Source organism: Colius striatus, chromosome 2, assembly GCF_028858725.1.
Source record: "Colius striatus isolate bColStr4 chromosome 2, bColStr4.1.hap1, whole genome shotgun sequence".
NCBI classification, from domain to species: Eukaryota; Metazoa; Chordata; class Aves; order Coliiformes; family Coliidae; genus Colius; species Colius striatus.
Genome location: NC_084760.1, coordinates 66,291,783 through 66,310,178, shown reverse-complemented (window position 1 = coordinate 66,310,178; position 18,396 = coordinate 66,291,783). Strand labels below are relative to the sequence as shown.

The 18,396-nt window shown below is 43.5% G+C and overlaps 2 protein-coding genes across 3 annotated transcripts in view; one reads left to right on the top strand and one right to left on the bottom strand.

Moving 5' to 3' along the window:
- Positions 1-448: 448 nt before the first annotated feature.
- Positions 449-4,234, bottom strand: C2H6orf120 (chromosome 2 C6orf120 homolog). 2 transcript variants are annotated; one of them, XM_061990902.1, is made up of 2 exons: positions 4,200-4,234; positions 449-1,413 (listed from the first exon to the last, which is right to left on the bottom strand). In XM_061990902.1, the coding sequence occupies exon 2, from the start codon at positions 1,371-1,373 to the stop codon at positions 816-818; it is 558 nt and encodes a 185-aa protein (XP_061846886.1). In that variant the 5' UTR covers positions 1,374-1,413; positions 4,200-4,234; the 3' UTR covers positions 449-815. The 2 variants fall into 2 exon arrangements, with proteins under 2 accessions (XP_061846886.1, XP_061846885.1); XM_061990901.1 differs by lacking the exon at positions 4,200-4,234 and adding an exon at positions 3,669-3,891.
- Positions 4,235-6,910: 2,676 nt separating this feature from the next.
- The window catches only part of WDR27 (WD repeat domain 27), a 61,891-nt gene continuing 50,405 nt past the window's right edge, over positions 6,911-18,396 (top strand). Inside the window, exons 1-8 of the mRNA XM_010198880.2 lie at positions 6,911-7,090; positions 7,936-8,077; positions 10,800-10,924; positions 11,388-11,501; positions 13,275-13,326; positions 14,809-14,879; positions 15,753-15,867; positions 18,154-18,286. Coding sequence (XP_010197182.2) covers positions 6,911-7,090; positions 7,936-8,077; positions 10,800-10,924; positions 11,388-11,501; positions 13,275-13,326; positions 14,809-14,879; positions 15,753-15,867; positions 18,154-18,286 — 932 coding nt within the window. The remainder of the gene's footprint in view (positions 7,091-7,935; positions 8,078-10,799; positions 10,925-11,387; positions 11,502-13,274; positions 13,327-14,808; positions 14,880-15,752; positions 15,868-18,153; positions 18,287-18,396) is intronic.

Here is an 18,396-nt window from a genome sequence, read left to right as displayed (position 1 = left end):
TAAAAAAAAAGGAAAAAAAAGCTATAAAGGGGAGTGTAGGAAAACACCCGTGTTGAAAACATGCTGTGTTGCTTTTAAGGAGGAATGAAAATGTTGCATGGATGAGTACCAACAGCTGAATACTTCCTATCCCTCCACAATCTCTGGAGGTCCCTTCCAACCCCTCCCATTCTGTGATGCCCTTAGCAGTGAAGAAGTCACTTGGTTCAGGTCATGGATTTGCAGAGGTGATGAGTGACTGGACAGCCCGCTGACATGATGGCAGAGCCCAAGCAGTCCAAACAAAAGCCATCTGCCCCTGGAGGTGATTGACTTGGGTTTTTCTTCTTTCACTCCAGGCTCCTCCACTTGAATACACTCAAAAGCCATTGCTAATTAGTTTTAGCAGAGATGCTTGCTTAGAAAAGAGCTAGATTTTATTTTTAAATATGCTCTTGAGAGGGGCCAGTGAAGTGCAGCAGTTTATTTCACTTTTCTTTATAAAAAAAACAATAGAAAATACTGCATTGGAGGTGATTTTCCTAAGCACCTGTTTAAAGTGAATTTAACAAGATCCCAACTGTACACTCATTTTTAAGCCCTAATCTCTGAAGAACACTGCATTACTGTGCTCGCTGCTCATTTCACAGAGAGGAGAGGATTTACAATATAAAATTAAATATGGCTTTCCCCCCACACCCCACTTCCTTTCTGGATTAGGAAAAGTAACCTGATACCTCTTCTGGAAACGTAACAAAGAGTATTAAATACTACAGCAAGTCATTCACGTTTGATTTCACAGGCTGAAGTGTGACTTAGTCCAGTGCGTTTTCAATTTAAAAAAGAATTTCAAGTATTAATTTCAAGATCCCAATAAGTATAGTCCAGAAGACCGACTCCTCCTCCTGAGATTCATCTTCTGCGGCCTGTGAGTATTTCTGGTTTGCCTCCATCTCCTCAGGGTTGTAAGAAGCCTCGCCAAAGGGATACTGCACAACCGTTCGGTCGTAGTACACTTTCATTTCAAACTCGCTCTCCAGGTGAGAGGGGTGCCCGTAAATGCCGATGCCTACGGGGCGGCGGAAGTGCGCGGGCACGCGGACAATGTCTTGGCCACAGGTCACGGACTGCAGCTCGTACTCGTCAAAGCTGGGGTGAAGCGTCATGTCAGACACATACAAGTCTGCATCACCCTTCAAACTCTGCATCTGAAGCACTATCTTTCCCTCGTGATTTAGTCTCAAATAGCTGTAGTTTCCTGCCCCGATCTGACCTTGAACAACGTGAAGAAGAAGCCATTCTTCAGGTACATCCTCTTCCTCAAAGGCATTTGCCACAACTAGTACTTGAGCTGCCACAAATACCGTCAGGACTCTTCTCCAGCGCACTGCCATGACCTTAGGTTCGGACTCTTCCTGTGTCCTGTGCACTAGTCTGTGAGCACAGAAGAGAATTCAGGTTTTAGTATGTTCCGTTCCTGAAAGGAGTTGATTTTTTTTTTATTGGATATTTTTTAGAAATCCCCTCTAGTCCATAAAAAGTTAAGCAACTTCAATTAAGTATATTCATTAACTTTTTTAATAGTAACAAACTCTGTTGCTAAGATTCAGAGCTCTGTAGGACTAAAATGGCTTGAATTTAAGATAAATTAATCAAGTGCACCCTTAGCAAGTTGCAGATGGCGCCAAGCTGGGTGGAAGTGTTGATCTGCTTGAGGGCAGGGAAGCTCTACAGAGATATCCAGATAGGCTGGATGGCTGGGCCAAGACCAATGCCATGAGTTTCAATAAGGCCAAATGCTGAGTCCTGCACTCAGGCCACAACAACCCCCAGCAGCACTACAGGCTTGGAGAGGAGTGGCTGAAAAGTTGCCAGGCAGAGAGGGACCTGGGAGTGTTGGTTGACAGCAGCTGACTACAAGCCAGCAGTGTGCCCAGGTGGCCAAGAACACCAAAGGCATCCAGGCCTGTGTCAGGAACAGTGTTGTCAGCAGGAGGAGGGAGGTGATCATTCCCCTGTACTCGGCTTTGGTGAGGCCACTCCTCGAATACTGTGTCCAGTTTTGGGCCCTTCTCTACAAGGACAATTTGGTGCTGGAGAGGATCCAGAGGTGGGCTGTCAAGCTAGTAAAGGATTTGGAGCATGTCTTGTGAGGAATGGCTGAGGGATCTGAGGCTGTTCAGCCTGGAGAAAGGAAGGCTCAGAGGGGACCTTTATCACTCTCTACAGCTACCTGAAATGAAGCTGTAGCGAGGTGGAGGTCAGTCTTTTCTCACTAGTAACAAGCAATAGAACCAGAGGAAATGGCCCCAAGTTGCATCAAGGGAGGCTCAGGCTGGATATGAGGAGGGATTTCTTTACTGAAAGGGCTGTCAGCCATTGCAACAGGCTGCTCAGGGAGGTGGTGGAGTCACCATCCCTGGAGGTGTTTAAGAGATGTGTGGATGTTGCACTTAGGGAAATGGTCTAGTGGTTGATAGGGCTAGGACAAAGGCTGGACTCGATGATCCTAAAGGTCTCTTCCAGCTGAAACAATTCTGTGATTCTATGATTCCTAGTGGGTGTTCTTTCCTCCAGTTTAATTCTGCCTGCATATATGCCAAATTTGACAGATACCCAGAAAAGATGAAACTCGACAGTGATTTTGGCTTTAACCCACCAGGGTTAAAAAAGGCTTTTGCATGCTTGAAGAAGTTTAAATTTGTATCAGGCATTTAGGGCAACCAGTTTGCTCTCCTATCCTCTCAACTTCAGAAGACAGTACAGGTACAACTCTGCACGCATGCATAAAGTCGTACACATTCCGACTTGCAGTAGGAATGGAGTTAGAAAACCAAAAGATCTAGTGAGGTAATGCATGGATTTGTGATTCTCCTGTGTGGGTAGTTTCTAGGTCTAAACCTGGCATGTTTTTATCTGAAAAAAAAAATGCATTTACTTTCCTGAAGATTTTGTCATCATACAAATGCATGGCTCTTTACAGCACTTGCTGGAAAGCTGAAGTCACTGGGGCAAGGGGGAGATGGAAAGGACAGTTGCAAGATTCTGGCTCCTATACCCTTTCCCTCCTTGTTGCAGGCTCCCAGTCAGGCAGCCTCTGAGGGCCTGCAGCGCTCCAGCCACACTAGGGGTGTGTGTACACAGAAGCAAGCTCTAAACCTTGCTGAAGGCTTCCAAAGCATACAGCTGACTGACATGCAAATCACAGTCAAGTGTAGGAGCCACAAGTATAGGCAATTTCCTAAGAAGACTGTCATCCCCTCATTCCTTCCGTGAGGACATAATTATCTTTAAACATGAAAGCTGCCACTAAGTTGTTTTGTACCCTGCTAAGAACAAAACAAAATGCATTACTTCACCGAGATACCACTTAAAACTTGGAGAGTTTACAGCTAAACAGATATAGGGGCAAAATTTACATGTATTTCTGTCGTTCCAGGTTTTCTGGCCCAGAGGACTCTGTGCTGTAAGGCAACAATTCTGCCGAGGCAGCATAAAAGAAGTAGAACGCGTTCAGAACCTGCCAGACTAACTAAACACCCTCAACAGTCACAGAAAAGGAATAGTCTTCTACCTTTTGTCACCCTGTATTAGGGAATTGACTCTCTGCTACTTTTTAGTCTCAGCAGTGATGAAATATCCGAGCAGAGGTACAGGAAAAGCTCCCCATCTGGGCAGAAAAAAGTTACCTGTGGACAAAAGCGAACGTTCTGGCGCTGGAGCAACGATTCAGGAGACCTTGGACAGAACCACCAGCGCCTCCGCCCGCCTCGCGGCGGGGACAGCCGCAGAGGGCAGCGGACAGCGCACAGGGACGCGGCGCGGCTCCCGCCGGCCCCGGGCCCCGCCGGCCCCGACAGCGGTTCCGGCGTCACCCGGCCGACCGAGGGCCGGGGCACGGCTCACCTCCGACCTGCCACGGGGCTCCAGTCAACGGCGAGGCCACGGCCAAAGCCAGGCTTCGCGGACGTGCGGCGGCGCAGCGCGGCCGGGGCGCCGCGGCCAAGACCCTCCCCTGGGCGGGTTGAGGCGGATCCCGGGGCAGCGCAGCTGCCGGGGGGAGGCGGGCGAGCACGGAGGCCGCCCCTGAGGAGCCTGCAGGCGGGGCGAGAACGCCGCTCCCCCTGCGCACCCCGGGAGCCGCAGCGGCGGCGGCCGCCCGCAGCAGCGCGAAGCGGGCAGCAGAACCCCGCGCGAGGAACGCCGCTCGCGCCACTCACCCCGGTCACGGCCGAGCGCTCCCGTCACCGCCCCTGCCCCGCCCCTTCGCCTCCCGCCGCGCCCCTGCTATCGCGAGAGTTGGGCGGGAGCGCTCCGGCCCGCCCCACGCCGGGTGCCGTAGCACCGCTCCGGCCGTGCTTCTGCTCTCTGGGGCGGTCGGGACACCCGCTCCCGAGGACAGGCCTTCTACCGGTCCGGCGGGTGGTTGCGGCTACTCATTCCCGCTCCGCCGGCTCCCAGGGCTGCGGTGGAGCTCAGGGGCTATATTATTAATGGTCGAAAGCGGGGAGGGCCTCGCAGTGCGTGAGCAGGCGGCTCTGCGCGGTCTGGGCGTGCTGGGAGGCCAGCGGCTGTGCTCCCGGGCGATGACTTGTGGGCCTGTGACAGGGTGGGCCTGGGGCAGGGACCCCACGGGAAGGGAATCGGCCCGCCGCACATCCCGCTGGCTGGCTGCTTGTGAGAGTCTGATTCAGGGCGGGTTCTGCTCGGGTAGGTGCCTGCAGGTGGTGGTAGCGTCAAAATCAGTAATTTGAAGAACCCTCTTACACTTGGCTGTAAGGAGTTTCCGAAGGCAGGCGTTCTTTATTGCAGCACTGGATGCTCGGGGGATAATTCCTCCTAGCGTGAACGCCCTGTGGTTCATTAGGCACAGCTTATATGGCCCTGTTACATACATGTGCATCATATCTTCCAGAATAACTATAAATTCTTTTTCCTAGAAGTAATTATCATATTTGCATAGACATGCACATGCAGCCTGGGGGTCTCTGAGGGTCCTCCATGGGGTAGTACCCAGTGGTTTGTTGAAGAGGCATCTCTTAGTGTCTTTTTGCTGAACTCAGTTCCTTCTTCCATACACAATCTTTGTCTTAGCTCATCGCTCTGTAGAGTTCTGAGGTTTCTTGGTCTTGCTGGGCTAGCTGCACCCCATCAAAAAGTCTCAAAACTGTTCAAACAAGCACAACAAAACCACCACAAAAGACCTTTCAGCCTTTGTTCAAGGTATCCTGGCCTTCAGGAGCTATCTGGGCTGTGGCTAGGGAAGAGGAAAGCTTTGCTGCATAGTCAGACAGGTTGTGCTCAGTGGGAGTGAGGGTAGCAGAGCTATGGAGCACCAGATACTTAGAAGTCCATTGAAGTAAGATTTGCTTAGTTGTAAATTCTGAGTTAAGGATGACACATTTGAGGAGGAGACACTGAGTGACTGAAGATGTAGATTTTCCTACAACATCATGGAGTCCTAAAATTAGATTTAATTGGATGTAATACGCATACTGGAGGCTAGGTGGCCCTTCAATAGTCAGTGGCAGTTGACATAGCCATCAGCATAAACTTCACCTAAGATCACAGAATAGAAAAACACAGGGTGAAGGGGGAAAAAAAAATCTGCTTTGAACACCTATTGCTTCCAACACCTTAACTTGACTGAGCGCTTTAAAATTGTGAAGATTTAAGGATTGAATAGAAAGTGGAGGGGGGGGGGAAATGTTAAAAAAACAGTAAAAAAATGTGACACTCCCCCAGTGCATTGTCTACCTAGAGAAACAAGGGAATTTGTGTGCATACCCCAAGGGTCCAGTGTTAACAGATTAAGCTAATGATCTGTCTTCAAAACTCTTAATTTTATAAAACCCATGTATTTTGTTCTTTTCATTCCTAAACACACAGGCTGCATAAACCTGCCAAATGTGGACTCTTGTTAAATCTGAGCTTTATTAAAATACATTTCAATATTATAAACAAGCTTATCAACTGCTTAAAATACATTAAAATATTAAAGCTGATAAATCTCTTTAAATAAAGTTGTTCTTACACTGTTTTAATGTTGAGACCAAGAGAAATCTACTATTGGACATAAAAGCATAGTATAAGGAACTGCTGTTTCCCTAAAATGCCTCCAAATGTTACAGGCTTTGTTTTCCATGTGATGAGTCCTTTTTATGTCCAATTTAAATCGACTTTCTTTCACTTTACAGCACTGCCCCTTGTCCTGTTACTACAGGTCTTGGTAAAAAAGTATCCATCATTCTCACAAGCCCTCAATAATGTCTCCCTGGAGCCTTCTCTCCGCTGAACCAGCCCAACTCTCTCAGCCCGTTTTCATAGGAGAGGTGTTTGTGGCCCTCCGCTGAGCGGATCGCCGTCTGGCTGATGCCGGTGACCCAGGGCTGGGTGCAGTGCTCCAGGTGGGCTCCCAGGGGAGCGGGGACGAGGGGCTGAACCGGCTCCCTCGAGCTGCTTTCCGTGCAGGTTGTGGAGAGCGAACGCGCCCGTGGCCGTGCCGCCATGTTCTGGAGAAAGAGAACAGCCTCTGGCAGTTGTTGCCAATCGGTGCGGGCTTGCGGCCCCGGAGGGCACGGTGCAGCCGTTAGGCTCGGCCTCAGCCGTCGCCAAGGCGAGGGGCCGGCAGCTGCTGCGGGCGGGAAGGCTGGCGGGCGGCCGGGCCGCGCGGGGCCCTGAGGGAGGCAGCCGACCCGGGTTGTCCCGCTCCGAGACCCGTCGTCGCCGCCGCTGCCCTGGTTACCAGGGCCGGGCTGTGGGGGCGGGTAGAGCGGGAGCCGCGTGGAGCGGGCTTGGGGGTGCGGAGTCGGGTCGAGCCTCCGACCTCCCGCGCAGGAGTGTCCCGCAGAGGGCCCCCGGCCAGCCGCGCAGCCGGTGAGACAAAGCCGGCCTCGGCGGTACTCCACCGAGGGGCCGTTTTCAGCGTAGCATGGAAAGGGACGAGGACAGTCCTTCTGGCGGAAGCTGCGGTCCTGACGTTGTCTGGGAAAAATACCTGTTTAAATCCAAACTGTCGGAATCCCTTGTTCAGCTGGCATGTAGTCACCATCACTGTGCCTTCCCTTTGAACCAAAATGAGTTATGCATCTGGAATATGGCGACTGCTCAGGTAAAACTATCAGATAACTCCTTCACAGACTACTGTTTTGGAAGAAGACTTACAAAGAAGAAACTAAATATCGAGGAGTAGGGTGGGAGGGTCAGGTTTCGTTTTAATGCTCAGAAGGTACCGGCATTTGTTAAAAGCTTTGTCGTCACGAGAATGTAAGTTGTGGTAGTGAGTTTACCCTAACTGACAGCTAAACCACCATCCTGTTGAGAGAATCAGACAGGCAAAACTGAGAAGTCATGGGTTGAGATAAAGTTTAACAAGTAAAGGGAAGACTGAAGAAGTGATACAAAGGCAACCACCTCCTACAAGCAGATGAATCCCCATACAGGCTTCAGGCAACTTCCACTTTATAGACAACCCCTCAGCCCCCAACACATGCTTTATCTAACACCCCAGTCTTATTGCTGAGGACACCATCATAATAGTAGGGAATATCCTTTTGCCAGTTTCAGTTAGCTGTGCTGGCTTCGTCCCCACCTTCGTCTTTTGTGCATATCCGGGTTATTTGCTGACAGGAACAGGACAGAGGGAGTAAAAAGAGGAAAGCCTTGATGCTGTGCATGTAGAGTTTAGCAACAGACAAAACGTTGATATGTTATCAACACTGTTTTCATCACAAAATCCAAAGCACTGCTCTATCCAAGGTGCTATGTAGAAGGTTAACTCCATCCCAGATAGACTCAGTACAGCTATATGGTAGCCAATTAAGTGATTTTGAAACAATAAAGAAAAATCACAAATTGTTTTGTAATTGCATGTACATTATCCACTTGTAATGTTGTATTCTTCATAACCTTTGTTTGAAGTGACTTAGCTAACTCTTCTTTATCTATGTTTGTCAGCCATTGCATTTATCAGGACATCATTACTCAATTTCTGCAGTGTCATTTGGAAGTAAAACCAATCCACTTCTTGTCTGCTCTGCTTCTCGTGAATGTGTAATAGTGTGGAATCTTGATGAATGCACACAGAAGGTGCAAGAAGGTAGAGTATTATGTATATAGTTATACATATTATAGATATTAAAAAGTGATGGCAAGGCAATTGCTCACCACCTCCTATAAGCAGACCAATGCCCAGCCAGTCTCTGAACAGACCACCTTAGAAGACAGACTTCCAGTACTTCCTTTTCCTCCACAACTGCTATAAAAGGTTTGTTATTTCTGAGTAGTATGTGATAGCCATTCAGATTCAGCAACTCTAACAGTGATAAATAGTGCTTTGTTGCTCTGTTGTTCTTTGTTGGCAATGCCAAGCTGGATCAGGTTAGCAGCACAGCCAGTCTGGCCATCAAATCTTCTCAGGAGCACTGTTGTCATGTGTGTGGAGGAGCAATGCAAATATCTGATTTGGGAGGAGTCTGCATGAGTGAAGGAGAATTAGGATGACCTAACACAAAGAAAGCAGAAGTTCTAGTATCCTGACCACCATCCTGGTTTGAAGTCTCAACCAGTGGAGTTAGATTCTAAGATGCAGTGCTAACCCCTCTTCAAGCCTAAATCATTTGGAAAGTAGAGGAATAATGAAAGAAAGGGAGCAAGACCCCCAGAGTCACAACTCAGTGGACTCCTAATGACAGTGTGTCCAAAATAGATTGTTACAGCGTGAGAGGTATTAGAGTCCCCCTTTGGTGTCATTATTGTCCCATGGCACTATCCAGCACTACTCCTTGTTACCTGTAGTTAGAGATTTGCCTGTGATTTTAATGTGTGGGAGTTGTCTCTTGTGCTCTACTCAATGTTGAACTTGCAAATCTACATATTATGAAAATTACAGTTGTAAAGTGAACAATTTAAGTCCTTTTATAATAAATATCATTATTGCATTTTCATCCACATAGGAATTAGAGAAAGAATGTTTCAGGGAGTGGGCAGAAAATGGGAATATGAATTTGGAGGAAACAAAAAATTAGGATTAGACAGTAGACTACAAAGAGTATATGTAGTTTTAATACAAGGACAATTGTGAGACAAATTCTCTGCTGCTGAGTTTTTTTTCTTTCTCTTTTTCTCTCTGTCTACAGGCTCTTGAGCAGATGCTCTCTAGCATTTTTTTTTCCCCAGGCTGTGCTCTGCACAGTCTTGGCTTGTTTTCTCTGACCATATTCTTATCAACTCTATCAAGGTAGATAAGAAGTTCTTTGCATGATCAGTCTCTCCATCCTGGTAGATCTTGACACATTAATCAATTGTAGAAATGCTTCACAGCATCTAGGATGAAACCTGGAAAAGGACACCTATAGATGTTGAGCCTGTATCCAATCAATTTGTTGCTTATGCAATCTTAGAATTTAATCAGATGACCGAAACCTCCTGTGGTGGTTTTACCCTGGCTGGATGCTAGGTGTCCACTACACTACTCTATTTTCTCCCCTCCCTGGCTTGCTGAGGAGGGAGGTGGTTAAAGGTAGCATCATAAAATAGGGCTTTGCAGAAACCAGCCTGCTTCAACCAGTGTGATGGCCAGAATTAAACTGGGAAGAGAGAGGAGAAACACAAGTGTTGGGGCCTGGGCTATAATGAGTGTTATGGAGTTAGACAGAAACAGAGAAAGTCAGCAGTTTGTCTTTGAATTGCCTTTGGCAGCAGAAAAAGAAAAGAATGCCTATGTGATAGCAAGCTTGAGCAAGGGGGAAAACTGAAACTGCAGATTGTAACAGAAACAAGGTCAAAGCAAGAAGACAGGATAGAGCATAAAACTAAGCATTGTTAGAAAATAGAATAGAGCATTCAGTTAAGCATTGTATGATTGCTTGCACCTGACTAACAAATTGTAACATATGTAACTAACAATAGTATAAAGTTAAGTAAATGTAAGGTAAGCATAACCATAGTCTAGTGTTAGACAAAACTAACACTATATTTTAAGCACAATAAGGCTGATGTTTTAAGTACAATAAGGATGGTGTTTTAACACAATGAGGTTGGTGTCTAAGTTGTTACAAAAATGAAACTTTGAGGCCTTATGCATAGTGCGTGATCTTTAGTATTGACTAATTGCCATGAGTTGTAGCACGTATACAGCATTTGGAAAAGGTATATAAGTGATGAATATATGACAATAAAATGGAGCTGATGCACATCATATTGGTGTCTGGTCACTCCTGTCTCCTGCAACAAAGAAGAACCCCTGCACAATGAAAAAGAAAGCTCTCAAAGCTCATCTTATCATCTCACTCTGTAATGATATTTAGTGGTGCATTTCCTCTTTCAGCTCTCCCCCACAGAAGAATTAAGGCAAAGAGAAGGGAAATCCCCTTGCTTGATGGCTGAGTGGCTGGGATATTCTCCAGCAAAAAAGTATTTTTCAAACTCCTCTTTTGCTGGGCTTTAGTCAAGATTTCTTGCTTCCAAAATGAATGTGGCACTGCTGGATTCTTTGGGCACATTACCCTCCTCTAAAAATCCTGTCCATGGCAGACTTTCATGGAAGATGATTTGATGGGCACACTTAATACTACTATCTCAAAAGAGTACTGGGTCATGTCTAGGCAACAAGGCAGATGGAGGAATCCTGCTGGTGCACAGTTCTGTGCTTTGTTTTCCAATAGCCTGATATAATTAAACTGTGGGTTGTTCTGAACATCTTCCTGACAGAAACTGGGATAGCTCTGTGGTTAGATAACTCCTATGCAAAGTTTCTGAGAAGCTCACTGCGCTAGAGTTTTGTATTTCATCAAGTCTCATTAACCATAAAATTACTGCAGGGTTAACTCCTCGAGGAAATGTTATAGGAACTCTTTTGGGACTGGTGCTTCACGTAAAATTTAGTCCAGATGATCAGCAAGTGGCAGTATGTGCTGGAAAACACATCTACATGCTAAGTGCACAGGTGAGATACCATTCTTTGTAGACATGGTACTGGTATTTCTTTTTCACTTTCAAATAAACTTACGATACATAAGGGTCAGTATAATTAAGCAAAAACATTAATTTTTCTCATGTAGATGAAAATAAGTATAAAGTAATGCTTGATAATGCATCGTATACCAGTTAGGAGACTTAATTAAAAAAAGGCAAAAGAGTATTTCAAGAACTTGGAAGAAGAAAACAGTCTGAGGACATCTGACAAACTGGCCCTACATAGTCATTCTCAGGAAGCAGATGTGATGTGTAGCTGTTTTGCCAGTGATGAGGAAGGCTGCAGTTTCAATAAGAAAAATCTTACTGAACTAATATTTTGAATTGAAATCTGACAGTTTTTAGCAACAGTTATTACTTCTTAAAACATTTAACTAATTGTCATTTTTAGTTTGAAATCTTGTCTGATTGTGTTTTGACATGACTGATGACAGAATGAAGCTATACTGGCTGAATTGGATGGCCACTTGGCTCCAGTGACTGCAGCCGACTTTTGCACATGGGAGAAAAGTATGCTTATATCCGTGTCAGAGGACAGAACCTTTAAGGCAAGGAAATTGTAGATTTGCACTTTCAAAGAACATAATATAGTGAATATGTGAAGTAGTCTGGTTTTCCTTTTAAATATTTTCTGAAGAAAAGCAAAGCCCATCTTTGACTTTATAGAGATCAGGACACTGTTCTTAGAGTTGCTTGGAAAAGTATGGTAAAATTAATTACTCTTTTAAAAGAACAATTGCAGGTTTGTGTTCAACACTTTCCACAGTGAACTATTAACTTTGGCCATTATTATGATCTGGAAAATGGAAATAAAAACCCCTGTTTTGATCAATTTCGCTCTGAAATGTATCAGGTATGCCAGCTGAATGAAAGCATTTCACTTTGAGTCTGTGGACATTGATTGGAATTTTCCCTTTTTGAGAATATTGGTTTGGGTTATTGCATACTGGTAGGATTTGTTGCCAAAACATTTTCATTGTATATGATAACACATTGCTGCTGGTGTACATGATGACAACTGAAAACACCTTAGTAAGGGGAAACAAGGAGCCTGAGTGAACCCAGATGTGTCTTCCCAGAGATACTGGGATGGGTACCTAAATCAGATAGAGCTTAATCTACTGATTGTCCTCTGTGTTATTCTAAACATTCTAAACATTTGGTTCTACAAGCTAAATTAAATATTAAACTTTAACATATCAAAGGTTGGGTTTGGGTTTGGTTGGTTGTTGGGGTTGATTGTTGGTTTGGTTTTGTTTTTTCTTAAATCTAATTTTTACATATCTCTGTTCTGAATAAAATTTGATTGAATTGGAATTTTAGGAAATAATAATACTGACAGATTGTTTCTTATTTGGTTTAAGTTGATCTAAGACATTAAGTCAAGGTAAAAATAAATGAAGGGAAAAAATCTATATGCTTCTTCATATTAATTTAATGAAGAATTGATAAATTATACAAGATGCCAATGAATAAGCTTTGTAGGGGTTTTTTTAAATGCCAATCAAATTAAAATATTTTGCAAATCTCTCAAATAATTTAGTAAGTAAGTCTTCAAGTTTTATTTTCTTTGCCTTATTCTGCAGATCATAGGGAATTCTCTGAGAGCAGCCATGCTGGAGTCTATGATAGTTGGCTCCTGTGATTGCAGGGCTTGTAGTGTCCACAGCTGTGTGCTCCTGAAGCCCTTTTACCTGACTAAAGACGTAAAACAGATCAGAATCTCTTCAGATAAAATTATGAAACGTGATCTTCAGAAACAGCTTTTCAGAAGAACAATGGTTGCATCCAGAGGAAAACAAAACATGAACAAATAAGCTTGGGAGCTGTCCCAAGGCTCCCATCCATATTCAGAATGCAGGGACTGTCTGGCTGTGATGTTTTTCAGTCCCAACTGTGATAGTTATGATAAATGCAGTAGAAGTACTTGTGGAGAGGAAGGGTCATAGAGGTAACAACATGAAAGGAAAAAAATGGTTTTATTTAGCTTTCTTAGTCAACTATTAAGCATAGAATGCATCACTTAGAAACGGTCATGTTAATAATGATTTAGCTTGTCATTAGATCAGCCTAACCAAAGATGATAATAGGTACATCTGATGATTTTGTTTTATCTATACCAGGAGAGTTTCACCTTTTTCACTGTGTATACTTATTAGTTAAACAAAGCACCAAGTAGCTGGAAATGCTGAAAAACATCCCTACCATATTGCATCATTTTAATGGCTGCATTTTGCCATTTTCAGCACATGATGGCCATTGAAGTTCATGTTTGCCTCAAAGGTCTAAGCAGGTGCCTAATTATTTTTTTCTTCCTAAAGGTGTGGGACTATTCTGCTGGCCAGTTAATACATCAGTCAGGAGTATTAACATGTAAGTTTTTTAAATGTGCTTTTTCATATAAAAATAATAATGCTTTCTCTAGAACCATAGAGTCATAGAATGGTAGGGGTTGGAAGGGACCTTTAGAGATCATCTAGTCCAACTCCCCTGCAGAAAATAATTTAAAATTGTTATAGAAGTATTTAGTAAAAGTAATTCTAGAAAACTAGGTGATAGTAGACATATTATCCTTTAAAGCCCTTAGTAAATATCTTTTCTTTTAAAATGTACTTCTGGGTAGAGAGTTTTAGTATACTTTCATAAACAGCTCTTTTTGTACAGGATGTACATGTAACCATTGCCATTTACTGAGATATGCAAATAGAGTTCTCATGTTTTGTATGTACAGTTCCACTATCTGAGTACTATGTGCTTGCCTTCTTTCAAGTTTTGTGTATGACATGGAAGGAAATACTGTATTATATGGAGATTTATTAAGTGTCTTGAGCTGAGGACATGTATCGACTTTAAGGTGAAAGCTACTTTTGTAGTATCTTTCCAGTACTTTTTGTAGTAGCTTTTGTAGTAGCTTTCCAGCTACTTTTTGTAGTAGCTTTCCAGTACTTTTCCAGTGCAGCAGAGACCCCTTCTCAATAGCACTTTTTCTACAGGAACCATATAGTTTTCAGCAGGACCTGCTCCCACTAGCACGGTGCTGTTAGTGGTGACATGACTGGAGCAGACTTTGTAGGCACAAGCTGCATGGAGATTATTAAGCTTTGTGCATTCATATTATTCATGTAAACTAGAAAATAAAACCACATAGAAGGAAAGGGAAAGGGAAAGGGAAAGGGAAAGGGAAAGGGAAAGGGAAAGGGAAAGGGAAAGGGAAAGGGAAAGGGAAGGGGAAAGGGAAAGGGAAAGGGAAAGGGGAAAGGGAAAGGGAAGGGAAGGAAAGGAAAGGAAAGGAAAGGAAAGGAAAGGAAAGGAAAGGAAAGGAAAGGAAAGGAAAGGAAAGGAAAGGAAAGGAAAGGAAAGGAAAGGAAAGGAAAGGAAAGGAAAGGAAAGGAAAGGAAAGGAAAGGAAAGGAAAGGAAAGGAAAGGAAAGGAAAGGAAAGGAAAGGAAAGGAAAGGAAAGGAAAGGAAAGGGAAAGGGAAAGGAGTAATTCCTCCTTGTTTGCCTGTGGCTATTGCTTCCCTTGAAAATGTGCCTTAAACACAGTATCAGGGTTTGCATGTACAAAGCCATGAAAATAACAGCATAGGAAAAAGGGATATCAACTGTCACAGGGGCTGTGAAAACAATGCCACAGCAACTTGGGTGAAAGGGGGCAGAAAACCACTGCCATAGCAGCTTGAGTGAAAGACAAGCCATAGGACCTGTAAATGTAAAGCCGTTATCAACACAACCTTGCAGTAAGGTTTCTTTTCACTTGTGTCTATGAATGAGAGGATTAGATTTTGAATTATGTATTTCAATTAAGTATCTGATTTGTGTCTACTCTGGAAATATTTTTGTCGTTTTTGAAACAGCATTTCCTTTGCTAAGTTTGCTAATTGATGAAGAAAATAAGCACCTTATCACTGGATGCGCTGATGGACAGGTAAGAATTACCCATTAGTCTTAGTCTCTGTCAAAACAGTCAACTGCTGTTAATGTATATGCCTATAAAAAAGCTTCACAAACCACACACGTTTTGAACTGTTACAACAAATATTTCAGTAAGCATAGTTCAGTGCTTTGTGCATAAACCATATGTGGTCTATAATACCTCTACTACAAAACAGGACCTTTTCCCTGGAAACCAGGGAAGTTTTCAAGTCCAGAATCAGTGAGTACACTGAAAGGCTGTAAATATATGTGTTTTAAAAGAAAAAAAATTATAAAAACCGGGAATTTCTGATTTTGGCCAGGAAATGAAACATATGGCAACAAATGGAAGAGCCTGTGATTTCAGCATGTTGGAATTCTAATCAGAATGTGATAAATGTGAATATGCATTTCACCTCCTCTTTAATGTTAAGAATATATTTACATGACATTTTTCAGCTGTTTTCCTTCAGTATTACCATTCAGTGAACTGTAAAGAAAAATAAAGATTTAACTATAGTGATGCCTAAAAAGACAAAGGTATAAATGAAATTAATGTACACAACACAGTGAGCAATTACATGCAGGTTAGCTGTGATTTTTAATTGTGGGAAACAGTCTTTTAGGAGTTTTTTTCAGACATAAACACATGAGAATTGCACATGAAGTCCGAATTGCTAATGGCTGCTTTTGCTAGATTTAAGATATCTTTTGATAATCTTAGAAGTGCATGTAATTCAATTTCTGGTCCAAGGCGAGATTCAAGTTACAAAAATTCCCTAGTTACATCAACAGTTTTAAATATTGGACCTTCAGTCTGTATTCGTGTAAGCTTTATGTTTAAGGTCAAAAGGTTATTGCAACTGCTTTTTCCTTTTTCTTGCAGCTTTGGATCTTCAGTTTAATCAGTGATCATAATTACCGTTGCATAGCAAAAATCAACTTAAAGAAAGAGCAAGATAAATTCTGTAACAAATTGTGGAAAACTGGAAAAGAAACAGGTAGCACAGCATTTCTATATTGCTGTTTGTACTATATTCTAGCTGTTACTGGCTACCAAGCTGTTGTGGTTTAGGCCTATCATGGAAAAAAAGACCACTATTAGCCTCAATTACCAAAGACCTGAGGATTGCCAAAAGGCAGGGAGAGCTTAATTGCTGCTTAAGGTCCAGGACAAAACAGACCAGGCTACTCAGCTTGGGGAAGAAAACAAAATCATTTAAAGCAATATCAACTAAAACATAACCACAAAACCCCAAAACATAACAAACATGAAACAACACAGAGTGGTACAACAATGAAGAGTCTGGCCAGTCCTTTAAGACCACCTTCTGCCCACTCCTCCCCTCTTCTCGGGCTCAGAGCCCTGATCCTGGTGTTTTTACCTCCTCCCCACCCCAAACAGCTCAGGGGGGCAGGGAGTGGGGGTTTCAATCAGTCTATTCCTGATAGCTTCTGCTGTTTGTCCCTCCTCAGGGCAGGTGGGTTCCGCACCAGTCCTCCCTGCAAGTCCGTGGGGTACCTCACACACACGGCAGCCCAGCACAGGCTGCTCTGACGTGCATTTATCCCAAAGGATAAATGCCTCTTGTGTGGGTCTGCTCCGCGGTGTGCAGGCTCTCCAGTATGGCCTGTGCCATGGCCGCCTGCCCACACATTCCCTCTCCTGTCCAGGTGTACTCACATGGAGCTGCTGGTGGCTCTCAGTCCTGTCATGGCCCTGCATGGGTTGCAGGGGTACAGCCTGCATTCTCGCCACGGCTTGCAGAGTGGTCTCTGGTCTGGTGCTCCTCCTTCCTTCTTCCCTCCTTCTCTGACTGTGGGGTCCACGTGGTTGCCTCCATCTTGTATCACTCTTACACCTCCTGCCAGCACTTCAAATTCACATCCCTAAATAGCGATCACAGAGGTGCCAGATTGGCCCAGCCGGGCTGGAGGTGGGTGTGAACCCAGGAGCCGGAGGACAGTCCAAAAACTCTTTACCGGGTCTTCACTGCAACCCACTCCCCCTGTTACCAAGCAAAAGCTGCTCCTTGCTAAACCATGACACAAATGTGTGCTTTTTATACCATGAGAATTTATTAGAAGTGATAGATTTCTGAGTCTCAGGCTGTGGCATAGAATTCTTACTGAAGCTGATATGAAATTGGGTGTGGGCATATCTGGAAATAATTATTTGAAATATCTGGAAAGAATTATGCCTGTATGTCTATAATAAAATCTTGGGCAATGCATCTGCTTATAAATCATTGCATGATATGAACTTTTGATATTTGATTTTTACTAAATCCATTGCCCAAAGCTTCAGTGAGAACAGAATCAGTGCCTAAAAATTCATCCATTGTGCAAGTGGACTACCATTTTTTAGTTACCTCTGAAGTGTCTAGGAATCTCTTTTTCAATCTATCTAAGCCAGTGCCTCCGTGACATGATATTTCACTGGCTGTGGTATTTCTCATTATGTAACACATACTTATATGTTTTTCAAGACTGCACTGGTAACCTCAGCAAGGTGATTCCATGTTCCCAAATGAGGCATTCAGGCTACCTGCACACTAGCTGAAGTGAGTTGAGGTCTTTCTAAAGGCAGGCAAGAGGGAGCTTTCTTTAGGAAAAGGGAGATCTGTTTTGCCTTGCTTGCTCTTTTTCTGGCTCCAGTGACTGTTGTATTCTTAGCTGCCTGGTGGTCCAGCAGCAACAATCCTAAGGTTCCAACCTAATGTGACCGACTGCTACGTTTCTTCTTGTTTTTTAAAATATACAGATGTCACTTTCATCTTGGGATATTTGAACAAGAGTGATGTAGTGTTTGTGCCTAATGCTGAGTTCAGTGCTACTAGTTCCTAGGTGTGAATTGCACATGCATAATGGATTGGAGACTCCTTAACTGAGGTGGCTTTCCATCTTGGTTTTGAATTATATTGTAACGTTAGTGTCAAGGGAATTTTCAGGCTAAGTGGAAAAGTATCCAGTGTACTTAAGAGTTGTTGGATTATGGCTTTCAGAACCACTTTTTGACACAAACTCACATTTTACCAACTGTTTTTCAATCCGTAGTATGCTCTTTGGATTTTATCTCTACGTATTTGAAAGAAGACAGTACTAAAAATAACATGATAATGAGGAAAGATACTGCAAGAGGGCTGACTCAGGCTATATCCAGCTTTTGAAATAGAAACTTACTGAGTGTGGTCGTAGTTCAAGCTACTTTGCTACATCCAATTCTTTAAAATAATGTTTCCCTTATTTCATTGTTTGTTGATAGCTAGTATTACTGTATTTCTTAGATGAACAGCAAAATACTTTCAAGCTGTGCAAAGCAAACAGGATGAGACCACAAGGATCAGTGGAAACATCATTGCCTGTCCTTTTAATTGAACACTGTGACTTTTTTGGACTTTCCCATAGTGAAGAAAACACGTAAGTCCTTTAAAATACCACCAAATATTTGTCTGGAATCTGTTCCTAGGAATTCCTGTTGGTTCTTGGATTATTTTCACTTCAACTTACTGTGTTTTTTTAAAATGCAA